We start from the raw sequence: 16,895 nt of genomic DNA on the forward strand, positions 1-16,895 counted from the left end.
CTGTAACATAGCATTGGAGCGAGACAGGAACTAACAAGTTAGGAAAGCATTTAATTGGAGTAAGGGGAAATATGAAGCTATCAGGGAGGAAGTTGGAAACATAAATTGGGAACAGATGTTCTTAGGGAAAGGTATGGCAGAAATGTGGCAAATGTTCAGGGGATATTTGCGTGGCATTCTGTATAGGTACATTCCAATGAGAGGGAAATAATGGTAGGGTACAAGAACTGTGGTGTACAAAGGCTGTTGTAAATCTAGTCATGAAGAAAAGAAAAGCTTACGAAAGGATCAAAATACTAGGTAATGACAGAAATCTAGAAAATTATAAGGCTAGCAGGAAGGAGCTTAAGAATTAGATTAGGAGAGCCAAAGGGGCAATGAGAAGGCCTTGGCGAGGAGAATTAAAGAAAACCCCAAGGCGTTCTACAAGTAGGTAAAGGGCAAGAGGATAAGATATGAGGGAATGGGATTAATCAAATATTACAGTGGAAAAGTGTGTATGGAACTGGAGGAGATACTTAATGAATACTTTGCTTCAGTATTCACTACGGAAAAGAATCTTGGCAATTATAGGGATGACTTACAGTGGATTGAAAAGCTTGAACGTATAGACATTAAGAAAGAGGGTGTGCTGGAGGTTTTGGAAAGCATCAAGTTGGATAAGTCTCTGGGACCGGACGACATGTATCCCAGGCTACTGTGGGAGGCGAGGGAGCCTCTAGCAATGATCTTTGCATCATCAATGGGGACGGGGAAGGTTCTAGAGGATTGGAGGGTTGCAGATGTTTTCCCTTATTCAAGAAAGGGAGTGGAGATAGCCCAGGAAATTATAGACCAGTGAGTATTACATCAGTGGTTGGTAAGTTGATGGAGGAGAAGATCCTGAGAGGCAGGATTTATGAACATTTGGAGAAATATAATATGATTAGAAATAGTCAGCATGGCTTTGTCAAAGGCAGGTTGTGCCTTACGCAATTGTGACTAAACACGTTGATGAAGGTAGAGCAGTAGATGTAGTCTATACGGATTTCAGCAAGGCATTTGATAAGGTACCCCAATGCAAGACGTATTGAGAAAGTAAGGAGGCATGGGATCCAAGGGGACCTTGCTTTGTGGATCCAGAACTGGCTTGCCCACAAAAGGCAGAGGGTGGTTGTAAATGGGTCATATTCTGCATGGAGGTCGGTGACCAGTGGTGTGCCTCAGGGATGTGTTCTGGGACCCTTACTCTTTGTGATTTTTATAAATGACCTGGATGAGGAAGTGGAGGGATGGGTTTGTGTGTTTGCTGATGACACAAAGGTTGGAGGTGTTGTGGATAGTGTGGAAGGCTGTCAGAGGTTACAGCAGGACAGTGATAGGATGCAAAACTGGGCTGAGAAGTGGCAGATGGAGTTCATCCCAGGTATTTTGGTAGGTCAAATATGATGGCAGAATATAGCATTAACGGTAAGACTCTTGGCAGTGTGGAGGATCAGAGAGATCTTGGGGTCTGAGTCCATAGGACACTATGGCAGGTTGGAAGGCAAGAAGGCATACCAAATGTGGTTAAGAAGGCATACGGTGCATTGGCCTTCATCAACCATGGGATTGAGTTTAGGAGCCAAGAAGTAATGTTACAGTTATATTGGACCCTGGTCAGACCCCACTTGCTGTGCTCAGTTCTGGTCACTTCACTACAGGAAGGATGTAGAAACTATAGAAAGGGTGCGGAGGAGATTTACAAGGATGTTGCCTGGATTGGGAAAAATGCCTTCTGAGAACAGGTTGCATGAACTTGGCCTTTCCTCCTTGGAGCAACAGAGGATGAGAGGTGACCTGATAGAGCTGTATAAGATGATGAGAGGTATTGATTGTGTGGATAGTCAGAGGCTTTTCCTCAGGGCTGAATTGGCTAGCAGAAGAGTTCATGGTTTTAAAGTGCTTAGAAGTGGTGCAGAGGAGATGTCAGGGGTAATTTGTTTACGCAGTGAGTGGAATGGGCTGCCGGGATGGTGGTGGAGGTGGATACAATAGGGTCTTTTCGGAGGCTCCTGGGTAGGTACATGGAGCTTTGAAAAATAGAGGGCTATGGGTAACCCTAGGTAATTTCTCAGGTAAGGACATTTTCGGCACAGCATTGTGGGCTGAAGGGCCTGCATTGTGCTGTAGTTTTTCTTTGTTTCTATGTTTCTAAGACCTGGCCCACACAGCTGCCTGTGCTAACAAGTTCCTCAAATTCGCCACCCTGTGACTAAGGAAGTTTCTCCACATCTCTGTTTAAATGGACACCCCACCAAACTTAGGCTGTGCCTTCTTGTTGAAGACTCCCTCATCATGGGAAATGTCCTTTTCACATCTACTCTGACTAGAACTTTTAACATTGGAAAGGTTTCAATGAGATCTCCCCATCCAGCGAGTACCAACCCAGAGCCATTAAAGGTTCCTCGTATGATGACCTTTTCGTTCCCGAATTTTGACACACGAAGTATCACCTCCAGTTCTAGTTCCTGAACTTGAAGAAGTATGTGAACATCTGTAGAAGTCACAGAAATTAAAAATAGAACAGTTCCAGGCAGGAGAATGGAAATGTGGAGGGTTAGAGAATGCAAAGTAGAATGATATGAGTATGTTCAAAATCACAGTGGGCTAAGTACAGTTGATAGAATGAACCTGCCTTTAGTACGGTGTGAGTTCAGAAACAAAGTAAATGGCAAAAAAAACACAAAGAACTATTTTTATTCAGTTAGTGACTAACCTCTGGAATTTTTGGCCGAACTGAAATATAAGGACAGACTTTTGCCTTCCAAAAAAGAAAAAAGGACAGTTGATGTTGGTGAAGGTAATAAGCTTCACTGTTAACAGAAAGCCCATGTGCCTGTAAAGGGCTGAATGGCAACACCCTGTATGGATCTCATTCTGTGGTTCAGTAAGTGTAACCTTGTCCATATCGATTTTGCCTTCACTAAAAAAAAAATGTATTTGGAGGCATTATACAATGACCCTTATAAAGCTAAATCTGATCTTAAACTTTTTTCCCCCTTCCCCGTTTTCTTTCTCCCTAGGCCTCCTGTCCCATGATCCTCTCATATCCCTTTTGCCAATCAACTGTCCAGCTCTTGGCTCCATCCCTCCCCCTCCTGTCTTCTCCTATCATTTCGGATGTCCCCCTCCCCCTCCCCTTCCCACTTTCAAATCTCTTACTAGCTCTTCTTTCAGTTAGTCCTGATGAAGGGTCTCAGCCCGAAACTTCGACTGTACCTCTTCCTAGAGATGCTGCCTGGCCTGCTGCGTTCACCAACAACTTTTATAGGTGTTGCTTGAAATTCCAGCATCTGCAGATTTCCTCGTGTTTGACCTTAAACTGCCAGTGGTAGCCAATTTTTTTCCCACATGGATGGTATCTGAAAACGTTGATTCAAGTGGAAATGTTGAAGGAGGGTATTGAAGCTGAAGCTATTGGTGCTGGAGCATTTAAAAGTGGTGATGTTCAAGGGTTTGAAGCAAAGGAGCAGATAAATTTTAGGGTTTGGAAAATAAACAATTTTAGGTTTGGAAAGGGATGAAAGAAGTCATGAATGAATATTCAGAAACACAATGGAAATCTAAATGTGCAACATGAATTAAACATAATTTGCCTTCGAACAATTGTTTCATAATGAATAGGTGACTAGAATAGTTCGGAGATGATCATGACTATTTTGAGGGGAAAATTTATATACAGTCTTTCATTAAAGATAAGTATTTCTTTCTTATACTGTGTTTGAGCATAGGAAGATAAAAATGTTTAAAGAGTTGGCAAATTAATATAGCATGCACAAAATGCTGGAGGAACTCAGCAGGCCAGACAGCATTGATGGAAAAGAGTAAACAGTTGATATTTCAGACCAAGACCCTTCATCAGGACTAGAGAAAAAAAGATGAGAAGTCAGAAAAACAAGGTGGGGGGAAGGGTAGGAAGAAGTACAAGGTGGTAGGAGAACTGGGAGGTCGAATAGTGAAAGAGATAAAGGGCTGGAGAAGGGCGGGGGGATCTGATAGGAGAGGACATTGAAAACATAGAAACATAGAAAGCATACAGCACAATACAGGCCCTTTGGCCCTCAAAGTTACGTCGAACATGTCCCTACCTTAGAAATTACTAGGCTTACCCATAGTCCTCTGTTTTTCTAAGCTCTAGGTACCTATCCAAATAGCTCTTGAAAGACCCTATCGTATCTACCTCCACCACCGTTGCCGGCAGTCCATTCCACGCACTCACCACTCTCTGAGTAAAAAACTTATCCCTGACATCTCCTCTGTACCTACTTTCCTGCACCTTAAACCTGTGTCCTCTTGTGGCAACCACTTCAGCCCTGGGAAAAAGCCTCTGCCTATCCACACAATCAATGCCTCTCATCATCTTATACACCTCTATCAGGTCACCTCTCATCCTCCATCGCTCCAAGGAGAAAAGATCGAGTTCACTCAACCTATTCTCATAAGGCATGCTCCCCAATCCAGGCAACATCCTTGTAAATCTCCTCTGCACCCTTTCTATGGCTTCCACATCCTTCCTGTAGTGAGGTGACCAGAACTGAGCACAGTACTCCAAGTGGGGTCTGACCAGGGTCCTGTATAGCTGCTACATTACCTCTCGGCTCCTAAATTCAATTCCACTGTTAATGACGGCCAATACACCGTATGCCTTCTTATCCACAGTCAACCTGCGCAGCTGCTTTGAGCGTCCTATGAGCTCAGACCCCAAAATCCCACTGATCCTTCACACTGCCAAGAGTCTTACCATTAATACTATATTCTGCCATCATATTTGACCTACCAAAATGAACCACTTCACACTTATCCGGGTTGAACTCCATCTGCCACCTCTCAGCCCAGTTTTGCATCCTATCAATGTCCCGCTGTAACCTCTGACTGCCCTCCACACTATCCACAACACCTCCAACCTTTGTGTTATCAGCAAACTTACTAGACCATCCTTCCACTTCCTCATCCAGGTCATTTATAAAAATCACGAAGAGTAAGGGTCCTAGAACAGATCCCTGAGGCACACCACTGGTCACCAACCTCCATGCAGAATATGACCCATCTACAACCACTCTTTGCCTTCTGTGGGCAAGCCAGTTCTGGATCCACAAAGCAATGTCCCCTTGGATCCCATGCCTCCTTACTTTCTCAATAAGCCTTGCATGGGGTACTCATCAAATGCCTTACTGAAATCCATATACTCTACATCTACTGCTCTTTCTTCATCAATGTGTTTAGTCACATCCTCAAAAAATTCAATCAGGCTCGTAAGGCGCGACCTGCCTTTGACAAAGCCATGGTGACTATTCCTAATCATATTATGCCTCTCCAAATGTTCATAAATCCTGCCTCTCAGGATCTTCTCCATCAACTTACCATCTTCTCCATCAACTTACCATCTACTCCGTCAAAGGGTGCAGAGGAGATTTACGAGGACAGAAGGCCATGCAAGTAAAGGAAGAGGGAGTTGATGAACAGTTAAGGAGATGAGGTGAGAGAGGGAAGTTTAAATGGGTAATGGTAAAGTTGAGGGGGGAGGAGAGAGAAATTACTGGAAGTTCAAGTAATCGGTGTTCAAGCCATCTAGTTAGAGGCTACACAGATGAAATATAAGGTGTTCTTCCTCTAACCTAGCTGTGGCCTCATCGTGACAATAGAGGAGGCTATGGATTGACATATCAGAATGGGAATGCTCCTCCAACCTGAGTGTGGCTTCGTAGGTGCTCGGCGAAGCAATCTCCTAATCTATGTTGGGTCTCACCATTATACAGGTGGCCACACTGGCAGCACCGGATACCATAGATGACCCCAACAGACTCACAGATGAAGTGTCACCTCACCTGGAACAACTGTTCGGGGCCCTGAATGGTTGTGGTGTAGAGACAGGTGTAGTATTTGTTCCGCTTGCAAGGTTAAATGCCAGGAGAGAGATCAGTGGAGAGGGGGGTTGTTCAGGGAGAGATCCCTGTGGAGAGTGGGGGAGTGGAAGATGTGCTTGGTGGTGGGATCCCTTTGGAGGTGGCAGAAGTTACAGATAATTATGTGCTGGACGCAGAGGCTGGTGGGATGGTAGTTGAGGACAAGAGGAACCCTATCACTAGTAGGTTGGCAGGTGGATGAGGTGAGGGCAGGCAAATGTGTGCGAATCAGAAGAGATGCCAGTGAGGGCAGCGTTGATGGTGGAGGAAGGGAAGCCTCTTTCTTTGAAGGAGGGGGACATCTCCATAGTTCTAGAGACTAGTTCTAGAGTCTTCTGCAGAGACAGAGGAATTAAGAGAAAGGGATGGCATTTTTACAAGTAATAAGATGGGAAGATGTATAGTCCAGGTAGCTTTGAGAATCAGTGGGTTTATAAAAAAAAAAATATCAGTAGATAAGCTGTCTCCAGAGATAGGGACACAGTGATGGGTAGAGGGCAGGGAGTTGTCAGAAATGGACTAGTTAAATTTGAGGGCAGGGTGGAAGTTGCAGGCAAAGTTGATGAAGTCCATGAGCTCAGCGCGGTTGCAGGAAACAGCACCAATGCAGTCATCGATATAGTGGAGGAAAAGTTGGGGAGTGATATCAGTTTAGGCTTGGAACATTGACTGTTGCACATAGCCAGAAAACAGGCATAACTGGAACCCATGAGAGTGCCCAAACCTTTTGTTTGAAGGATGTGGGAGGAGCAGAAGGAGAAATTATTGAGTGTGAGGACAATAGGTGCAGGAGTAGGCCCTTCGGCCCTTTAAGCCAGCACTGCCATTCACTATGATCATGGCTGATCATCTATGATCAGTACCCTGTTCCTGCCTTCTCCCCGTATCCCTTGACTCTGCTATCCTTAAGAGCTCTATCTAACTCTTTCTTGAAAGAGTCCAGAGAATTGGCCAGGACCAGTTTCACCAGATGGAGGAGAATGGTGGTGGAGGAGAATTGGTTGGGTCTGGTGTCCAAAAAGAAACAGAGCTTTGAAGTCTTCCTGACTAGGGGATAGAAGTATATAGGGACTGGACATCCAGAGTGAAAATAAGATGATTGAGCTCAGGGAACTTGAAATTACTGAAAAGAGTAAGAGTGTGTGAATTATCATGGATGTAAGTAGGAAGGGACTGAACTAGGGGGGCTAAAAATGAGTCGGGTCTGCAGATTTAAGTCTGGTGGGGCAGGAACAAGTAGAGACAATGGGTCTACCTGGACAGACAGGTTTGTGGATCTTGGGTGCGGGGTAAGGAAACTATGAGGTAGATGGCAGTGGTTGAGAGATCCTCAGAATCAATGGTGATGGTATGGTAGAGAATGGCCTGGTTGTTTGTAGACCGCTTTTCAAGAGCTAAATTAGAGAAGGTGTCTGAGAGTGGAGAACAATGTATTTGGAAGAAGTGAGGTTAGAATTGGAGAGAGGATTGATGAAGTCAAGACGGTCGATGTCTCGTCAGTAGTTAGCAATGAAAAGATCCAGGGCAGGCAGAAGACCGGAGCGGGGTGTCCAGGAAGAGAAGCAGGGTTGAAGACAGGAGAAGGGGTCCTTGGTGAGAGCTGGAGAGCCTTTGCCAAAGAAGTAGGCACGGAGATGGAGGCGGTGGAAGAAGAGCTCAGCGTCATGGCAAGCACGGAGCTCACTGAATCAATATAACTTTAATGTCATCAAATGACCTGGAAAAGAATTTTAATATTTAACACCATGTAGGAATGAAAATTATTTTAACTACTTTTGAGACTGAATTACTAAAGCAAATTATGTGCGGAATTGTTGATGTAACTTGTTGACAACATAATTAATTTTTATAATGATGGATTATATTAGTTTCCACTAGTCTACTGCAGTCCATAATTGTCTTCATATCAAACCTTTGTATTGGGTTAAAGGTTGCCCTATAATTAACAAAAAAGCTAAATCTGTCTTTCTTGCATGTTATATAATCTTACTGTTAATTAGATGTTTAAATATTTGGAAGCAGCCCAGACTACATATATGAATATCCATCTGATGAAAAGATTAATTGCTAAAGCTGCTGATGAATGTTTATTTTCTGTATGTCAGACAATTATTTGTGTTCTCTAGTACAGGATCTGGAAGTTGTGTTCAACATAGCAGCTTAAGCTAACCATTAAAGCCTGCTTGAAGACGACAGAATCAGTGGTGCATATATACCTTTAGGGATTGTCCTATCATTGACAAACAGATAGTTGACAAAAAAAAGTTGCAAAGTTCTAGCTCTTTCATATAATTTTTATCAGAGTGTTTTGAACAGATTGTTATGCCAAATCTTTTAATGTTTTCCTGCAGTTCTGAAAGCATATAGCATAGTACTTGTACCAAATTAGATCATCTGTTCAGATGGTGCAAATTATTGTTGTAAAATTCAACCATGCCTATAAAATTGCTGTTAATACCTATTATTTGTAAGTGTGTGGGGGATAGTAGTTCCAACAAAGGTATATTAGCATTGCATTTTTAACAACTAATGCAACATTGTCGTCATTTTTTTAAGTCAAGGAATAATACGTGGCTTGGAGGAAGTAACTTTTTTATTAAGGGTTAGACATTTAAATCAATATAATTTCAAAATTCAAAGTAAATATATGCCATTAAATACAACCCTAAGATTCATTTTCTTTTTCTTGTGGGCATACACAGTAGCTCCAAGGACCATAGTAGAATCAATGAAAGACCGCACCAAAAGGGTGGACGCACAATCAATGTGGAGGTACAAGTGTGACAATAAGTTGCCAGCAAAGAAAATAATTTAATTTAAACTAGCCATTCCATTCTCCTACTAATGTTAACATATGTGAATTATGTGGAGGCTGCAGATTGGCCATAATGTTGGAGCAGAATTTTAATATGCAACGCACTAAAATTATGAATTTTGGTTGCAGGAAAATATGGAAAATCTTCAACTAGGCTCCAAGGTTACTGATACTGTAGCGTTAAGTATTGGTGAGGAGATGAATAAAGAGAATATGAAAACAGAGCTCCAGGAATCTCATACTCAGCAGCAGCAATTGCTATTTGGAACAGAAAATATTGACCTACATGCTGATACATTTGTATCAGAGCCCACAGATAAATTGCCTGATACCTGTCAAATGAATCTAATGGACAAGCTTAATGAACAGATGATGGAGAGTGTAATAATATCTGACTCACCTAGTAATAGTGAGGGTGATGTTGGAGACCTAGCAATGCTGCATGACTGTGAAGAGGCTTTAGACATGGAATGTGGTGATGTTCCACCAGTACGTTCTGAAAAGGAGGATTATAAAGAGGCTTCTGCTCAACAAATTGAACATGTAACATCTGTACATAATGCTGATGATGATAAAACTCCAATGCAGGATGAAACGTCTGCCACACAGAATCTGGAACTTGCAGTCGGATCAGAAGATGATCAAGTTCCAGAAGAAAGTCCTGAAAATGGATCAGATGGCCAGGTTGACTTAGAATTGCAGGAGAAACAGGGTCAGGTGCCAGTAACCACTCATTCAGCAAAGGAGGAAAATCTGCCAGTGTGCACAATTTTTAATCAGGACAAGCAAGACAAAGACCAGGTCAATACTCCTTTGAAAGCAGATGGCTATGAACCGCAGATGGTAAAATCTCCCAGCTTTGGAACTATCATTGATGCTCCAAATAAACCACTATTTGGAGTTCATCCAAGTCCTAGCCTAAGCAAATTTTTCACAGACGATGTCTGTTCAAGTTCATCAGCAGCAGAATTTTTTGACTCATTTACGTCAACATCTTTAATTTCTGTTAGCAATCCAAATGCTAGTGCTTCAGTGCCTGATCGATTGTCCTCACTTTCTGCTCCAGGGATAACGAGTCCATCTAGCCCCACAGACAAATCCTTCATTATAGGAAATGGTATAACACCTTCGGCAGCATCATCTACAGAAACATCTCTGTCACCCAAGCCCTTCACTCAGCTCCAAGCAGCATTTGCAGGAAGTGACGATCCCTTTGCAACAGCATTAAATATGAGTGAGATAGACAGGCGGTATGATGCTTGGCTTCCATCTGAAGAGACTAGGAAAATTCTAATTTCTGTAGCTACTCAACAGTACAACACAGTATTCATTGACAAGGAGAAGTTGACCATGCCTGGTTTAAAGTTTGACAATGTACAAGTAAGTCCGTGTCATTTCTGTGTCATGAAAATGCTGGCAGTTGTTAATTTGACAGCATTTCTAATATTGAGCCTGCTAGATCCAGGTATGCATTTCATAAGGGAATAAAATAATGTTTCTTTGGATGAATACAAATGCTGTATATAGTATATATTATATTTACTTTTCTTTCTAGGGTCTTTTCCCTACTGAAAGCTATGTAAAGTCTGTTCTTTACAAAAGTAATTTATTCTATTAAGTAATAGATCACCCTTTCATAAGTGCAGTTTAAACTCCTAGGCTTAGATAAGAAGAGAAACCAACATTAAATACTTAAAAATTCAGGGTCAATTAACCCTAACCCTTTGAAGAATAGACCATGAGTTGTGAGGTGTTTAAAGCTGGTGCATTAAATTATGAAAAATTACACAATAGAATAGTTTCAGACAAAGGTATAGCTTTGAAAATGTGAAAAATTTAAGGTGCAGTAGCAAGAAGTTTTTACTGCTTGTGTTGTGAAGATATCACATCCAAAGTTAGTGACGGAAGCAGAGACCAGATCATTTAAGATTGATTATAGTGGTAGCTAAAGGAAAGGGTGAGTATATTGGGATAGAGCTGCAAGTTCTAGTCTCTTTGCATTGAACAGAATTTTTCTGTTTTCTAACTTCAGTGTGTTTGTACTGCTTTTGAGTAGAACATTTCCATCAGTTTTTCTGTGAACATCTTAACATCAGTGATTTGCCTCTAATTTGAAGGTTATCACTCTCTCACCAGAGTAAATAGGCTTTCTGTTAACTATTTGAAATACATCAATTAGATCTTCTTTCTTAATTTTCTGCCTTTCAAAAGAGTACCAGGCAATGGATTTTATCATCATTTAATATTTATTCCTGATATAATTGTGAATAAATTGTTTTTAATTATTTATTATATCTGTGCTACTTTTTGGTGATTTCCATACCTGGACTTCTAATTCTGTCTGTGATAGTCTGTTTTCGGCTTCTTATCATTTAGAATACACATTTATTTATCATCTGGGTTCAAAGTTGATAGCCCTGCCAAACATCTTTCACAATGTAGTAAACTTTATTAATTTGTTGATGTTCCTTTTACTGCTGCCCCCTTTAATTAAGCACAACCTATTTGGAAAACTCACGTATTTAGAGCTGCTGTAGAAAAGATCACTGAAAAATTGTTAGGGTATTGTAATAAGTTATAGGGTAATGGAAAAACTGTTCAGACTGGAGTTTCCATCTACTATGGCCTTGCAGTTTGCAAACTGCTAATCTTGAAAATGCTGTTATTGACTTTTCAACAAGAGGATTTATTTTATATAAGATTGGGTCAAAATGTTCTTGAACAAATTCAAGAACATAAAAAAAGTTCAAACGGACCTTTGCACAGTGACCAATCAAAGATCAAATTAAAATAAGGCAGGGGTAAATGAGAAATGAGGTGGCCTTTGTTAGGGTGGGGTTTTGAGACTTTAGTTCCTTGAAGCTTTAGCAAGGAAAGAGTCGAATAAGAGAAGGTGAAAAGCTGCAGGTAGATTTTTTTTTGTCAATTTATTTATTGTTTCCTTCTTTATAATTACACAGTTAGAACAGTAGGTATGCAAGGTAGGACAGTCCAATTCTCTTCTTGTGGGATGTGGGAAGGCAGGAAGACATCCAGTGTCCCTGACGACTTCAACTGAAAGAAGTGCATCCAGCTGCAGCTTCTAGTACTGCACATTTAAGGAGTTGGAACTGAAACTGGATGAACTCCAGATCATTCGGGAGGCTGAGGGGATGATAGATAGGACATATAGTTACACTCAAGGTACAGGAGACTGGAAACTGGTGACAGTCAGGAGGATGAAAGGGATTAACCAGCCAGTGGAGCCATCCCCTAAACAACAAGAACACCACTTTGGATACTGATAGGGGGTGACTTTGCAGAGGAAAGTCACAGTGATCAGGTCCCTGTCACCAGGTCTGGCTCTGGCTCAGAAGGGAAGGGAGGAGAAGAGGCACACAGTGGTGGTAAGGGATTTGTTAGTTAGCGGAATAGAAAGGAGGTTCTGTGGAAGAGAATGCGATCCCTGGATAGTGTGTCACTTCCCAGGTGATGGGGCCTGGGGCATCTCGGATTAAGTTCCCAGCATTATTAAGTGGGACGGTGAGCGGCCAGAGGTTGTGGTCCATGTAGGCTCCAATGACATGGATAGCAAGAGGGATGAGGTTTTGCAAAGTGAGTTCTGAGAGTTAGGTGCTAAGTAAAGGACAGTTTAAACTGTGCATCATAAATCAAAGTTCTTTATCATTTTTATGTAATGGCAGTAGAGGGAGAGCAGACACTCAGGACACGATATGGGACCCAATAAAGCAGTAACCCAAAGAGAGTTGGGAACTCCTTATATAAAAGGTTGTTGAGGATTATGATGGGACATTGTTGGGGTGTAGAGCTGGGCTTGTAAAGTGACAGATGGAGTTCAACCAGGAAAATTCTGAAGTGATTCACTTTGGAAGGTCGAACTGAAGACAGAATATAGAGTTAATGGCAGGATTCAAGGCAGTACAGAGGAACAGAGGGATCCTGCCACATAGATCTTTCACTGGAGGAAATATTGTTTATTTTCCATATAATATAATATACTGTTTATAGGAAACCTAGATCTTGCAAAGTTGTTGATAGGGTTGTAAGAAAGTGTTTGGTGTATTGGCCTGCATTAGTCTGTGGATTTGAGTTCAGGGCTGTGAAGAAGTGTTGTGGCTTTATAAAATTCTGGTTAGACCACGTGGAATATTATGTTCATTCCTGGTCTTCTCATTAAATGAAGGATATGGAAACTTTTGAGAGGGTGTAGGGGAGATTTACTAGGATGCTGCCTAAATTAGATTGTCTTATGAGGATTGGTTGAGCAAGCTAAAGCTTTTCTCTTTGGATTGGAAGCAGATGAGAGATGATAAGGGACTTAGATTGAATGGACACCAGAAACTTTTTATCCCAGTGTAGAAATGGCTAATAGGAGTGGACATAATTTTCAGGTGATTCCAGGAAAGCAGAGGGGTGTTTGCAGAGATATGGTTCTTACACAGAGCAATGGGTGTGAACTTGCTGCCAGGCAGATACATTGGGGACATTTAATAGGCACATGCATGATAGAAAAATGGAAGCTAATGTGGGAAGGAGGGATTAGATTTATCTAGGAGTAGGTTAAATGGTCAGTACAACATCATGGTCTGAAGTGCCTGTACTATGCTGTTATTTTTTTTATGATCTACAGCTGTGGTTTTATAAAAATATGAGATGTCATAATATTTTGCTGTTAGTTTTCATTTGTGGAGCAACACCTTTGATGGGAATAGTGAGGTCGTGGAGGTGAATCAGTGATGACCAATAATGGAGGCTTAAAAGGCTAAGTAAGATTAAGAGAGGAATTGTGATGGAGTTTGAATTTGCACTAGATAATAAGTTTCTTAGTGCAAAGGCCAGGGGAAGAATGCAATGAAAATAGCTTGATAAGAAATTTTTTATTACAGTTGGTAAAATGCTATTTTAAATGAAAGTCAAGATGGAGTAGTATAGTGAGCATGTTGAAGGAGAACATGTTTGGGGGTTAGATCAAGGTGTGATTTGGTGATGAGAGCCAGTGTTAGTACATCAGTAAGATTGACATAAGTATGAAAATGAAAACCTAAGTTGAAGATGCTTCATGTAGAACAAATTCTTGTCATTATTACATCCAAATTTCTTCTGTGGCCATAATGCTAATACAATCATTCACGATAGACTAAAGAGTTGTGAAGACCTTTGTTTTCTTTTGCAAGTGAGTGATCTATTGAAGGGAGATGCTAAAAAAGGGTATTGATAACTCTTCCACTGGCAAAGTGTACAGGCTCAACACTTGTTGGGTTAAGCTGGATGTGAGGAAATTGGCCACAACAAGCATGCGGTGTCAATCATTGTGCTGTGCTGGAGGACACATAAAACAGGATCAGACCATTTTGCCCATGACATCTGTGCCAAACATGATACCTAATTAAATTAAATCTCTTCCTGCTGCACATGATCTATATCTCTCCATTTCCTGCATTTTCAAGTGCCTATCTAAAAGCTTCTTAAATACCCTCGTCATAACAGCTTCCACCGCAACCACTGGCAGCCAATTTAGGGCACCTTCCATTCTCTCTCTACAAAAGAACCCTGCATATCTCCTTTAAACTTCACCCCCGTCTCATCTTAAATGGATGCATTTGGTATGTCTCCCTAGGTAGAAAGATTCTGCCAACACTGTCTGTGTCTCTCATAATTTTATTAACTCCTAACGGGTTTCTCTTCAGCCTCCAATGCGTCAGAGAGAGGAAAAAAATCAAGTTTGTCACTACCTTTGTAGTTCATACCTTTCTAATCCAGGCAGCATCCTGGTAAAACTCATCTGTACCCTTCTGAAAGCTTCCACGTCCTTTCCGTAATGGGGTAACATAAAGATATACAATACTTTAAATGTAACCCAACCAAATTTCTGTTTACTTACTTAGAAACCACCTTGCTATAACGTTCCCTAAAAATGTTATGTTGGTTGTAAGGACTGAGTTAATACTTGGGAAATTATATGACTCTCATTTATAATTTTATGAATATAGTTTGTAATAATTCCAGATGAATATCGGAAAATAGTCATAGAACACTACAGCACCAAAATAGACCTTTCAACCCATCTAATCTGTGCTGAACCATCAACCTGCCTAGTCCCATCAACCTGCACCTAGACCATAGCCCTCCATGTACTTTTTCAAATTTCTCTTAAACATTGAAATCAACCCCACATCCATCACTTGTGCTGGCAGCTCATTCCACACACTCCTCACCCTTGTATACCTCCATCATAGCAGAGCACTAAAGATGTCAGGAAAGACAGGCAGGTGATGGGGCAAATGTGTAGCCATTGGGATGAGTTGCAGTGCAATAAAGTTGCAGTGAAATCAAAGCAAAAAGTATCAAATACTGGTCTTAAGGTGTTATACTTAGATGTACGCAGCATAAGAAATAAGGTGGATGATCTTGTTGTACAGCTACAGATTGGCAGGTATGATATTGTGGCCATCACTGAGACCTGGCTAAAGGATACATGTCTCTGGGAGCTGAACGTCCAAGGATACACAGTGTATCAGAAGGATAGGAAAGTAGGCAGAGGGGGAGGCGTGGCTTTATTGGTAAGAAATGATATTAAATCATTAGAAAGAGGTGATATAGGATTGGAAGGTGCAGAATCTTTATGGGTTGAGCTAAGGAATAGCAGGGGTAAAAGGACCCTGATGGCAGTTATTTATAGGCCTCCAAACAGCTGCAGGGATGTGGACTACAAATTACAACTGGAAATAGAAAAGGCTTGTCAGAAGGGCAGTGTTATGATAATTGTGGGGGATTTTAACATGCGAGTAGATTGGAAAAATCAGGTCGGCACTGGATCTCAAGAGAGAGAATTTGTAGAGTGTCTGCGAGATGGCTTTTTAGAACAGCTTGTTGTTGAGCCCACTAGGGGATCGGCTGTACTGGATTGGGTATTGTGTAATGAACCGGAGGTGATTGGAGAGATTGAGGTGAAAGAACCCTTAAGAGGCAGTGATCATAACATGATTGAGTTCACTGTGAAATTAGAAAAAGAGAAGCCGAAATCTGATGTGTCAGTGTTTCAGTGGAGTAAAGGAAACTACAGTGGTATGAGAGAGGAACTGGCCAAAGTTGACTGGAAAGAGACACTGGCGGGAAAGACGGCACAGCAGCAGTGGCTGGAGTTTATGTGAGAAATGAGGAATGTGCAAGACAGGTATATTCCAACAAAGAAGAAATTTTCGAGTAGAAGAAGGATGCAACCGTGGTTGACTAGAGAAGTCAAAGCCAAAGTTAAAGCTAAGGAGAGGGCATACAAGGAAGCAAAAATTAGTGAGAAGACAGAGGATTGGGAAGTCTTTAAAACCTTACAAAAGGAAAACAAGAAGGTCATTAAGAGAGAAAAGATTAACTATGAAAGGAAACTAGCAAATAATATCAAAGAGGATACTAAAAGCTTTTTCAAGTATATAAAGAGTAAAAGACAGGTGAGAGTAGATGTAGGACCGATAGAAAATGATGCTGGAGAAATTGTAATGGGAGATGAGGAGATGGCAGAGGAACTGAACAAGTATTTTGCATCAGTCTTCACTGAGGAAGACAGCAGGATACCGGACACTCAAGGGTGGCAGGGAAGAGAAGTGTGCGCAGTCACAATTACAACAGAGAAAGTACTCAGGAAGCTGAATAGGCTAAAGGTCGATAAATCTCCTGGACCAGATGGAATGCACCCTCGTGTTCTGAAGGAAGTAGCTGTGGAGATTGCAGAGGCATTAGCGATGATCTTTCAAAAGTCGATAGATTCTGACATGGTTCCGGAAGACTGGAAGATTGCAAATGTCACTCCGCTATTTAAGAAGGGGGCAAGGAAGCAAAAAGGAAATTATAGACCTGTTAGCTTGACGTTGGTGGTTGGGAAGTTGTTGGAGTTGATTGTCAAGGATGAGGTTACAGAGTACCTGGAGGCATATGACAAGATAGGCAGAACTCAGCATGGATTCCTTAAAGGAAAATCCTGCCTGACAAACCTATTACAATTTTTTGAGGAAATTACCAGTAGGCTAGATAAGGGAGATGCAGTGGATGTTGTATATTTGGATTTTCAGAAGGTCTTTGACAAGGTGCCACACATGAGGCTGCTTAACAAGATAAGAGCCCATGGAATTACAGGAAAGTTACATATGTGGATAGAGCATTGG

The 16,895-nt window shown here is 41.4% G+C and overlaps 1 protein-coding gene across 7 annotated transcripts in view; it reads left to right on the plus strand.

The window, feature by feature from the left end:
- The window catches only part of trappc12 (trafficking protein particle complex subunit 12), a 162,645-nt gene that overhangs the window by 2,805 nt on the left and 142,945 nt on the right, over window positions 1–16,895 (plus strand). For 3 of the 7 annotated variants that reach the window (XM_072251157.1, XM_072251162.1, XM_072251158.1), the window contains exons 2-3: window positions 5,778–5,892; window positions 8,869–10,119. In XM_072251157.1, the coding sequence (XP_072107258.1) occupies window positions 8,875–10,119 (1,245 nt within the window). In that variant the 5' untranslated portion in view covers window positions 5,778–5,892; window positions 8,869–8,874. Of the gene's footprint in view, window positions 1–5,777; window positions 5,893–8,623; window positions 8,697–8,868; window positions 10,120–16,895 lie in introns of those variants that run through there. The other 4 variants (XM_072251159.1, XM_072251161.1, XM_072251160.1 and 1 more) reach the window with 2 other exon arrangements.

This window comes from Mobula birostris, chromosome 2, assembly GCF_030028105.1.
Source record: "Mobula birostris isolate sMobBir1 chromosome 2, sMobBir1.hap1, whole genome shotgun sequence".
NCBI classification, from domain to species: Eukaryota; Metazoa; Chordata; class Chondrichthyes; order Myliobatiformes; family Myliobatidae; genus Mobula; species Mobula birostris.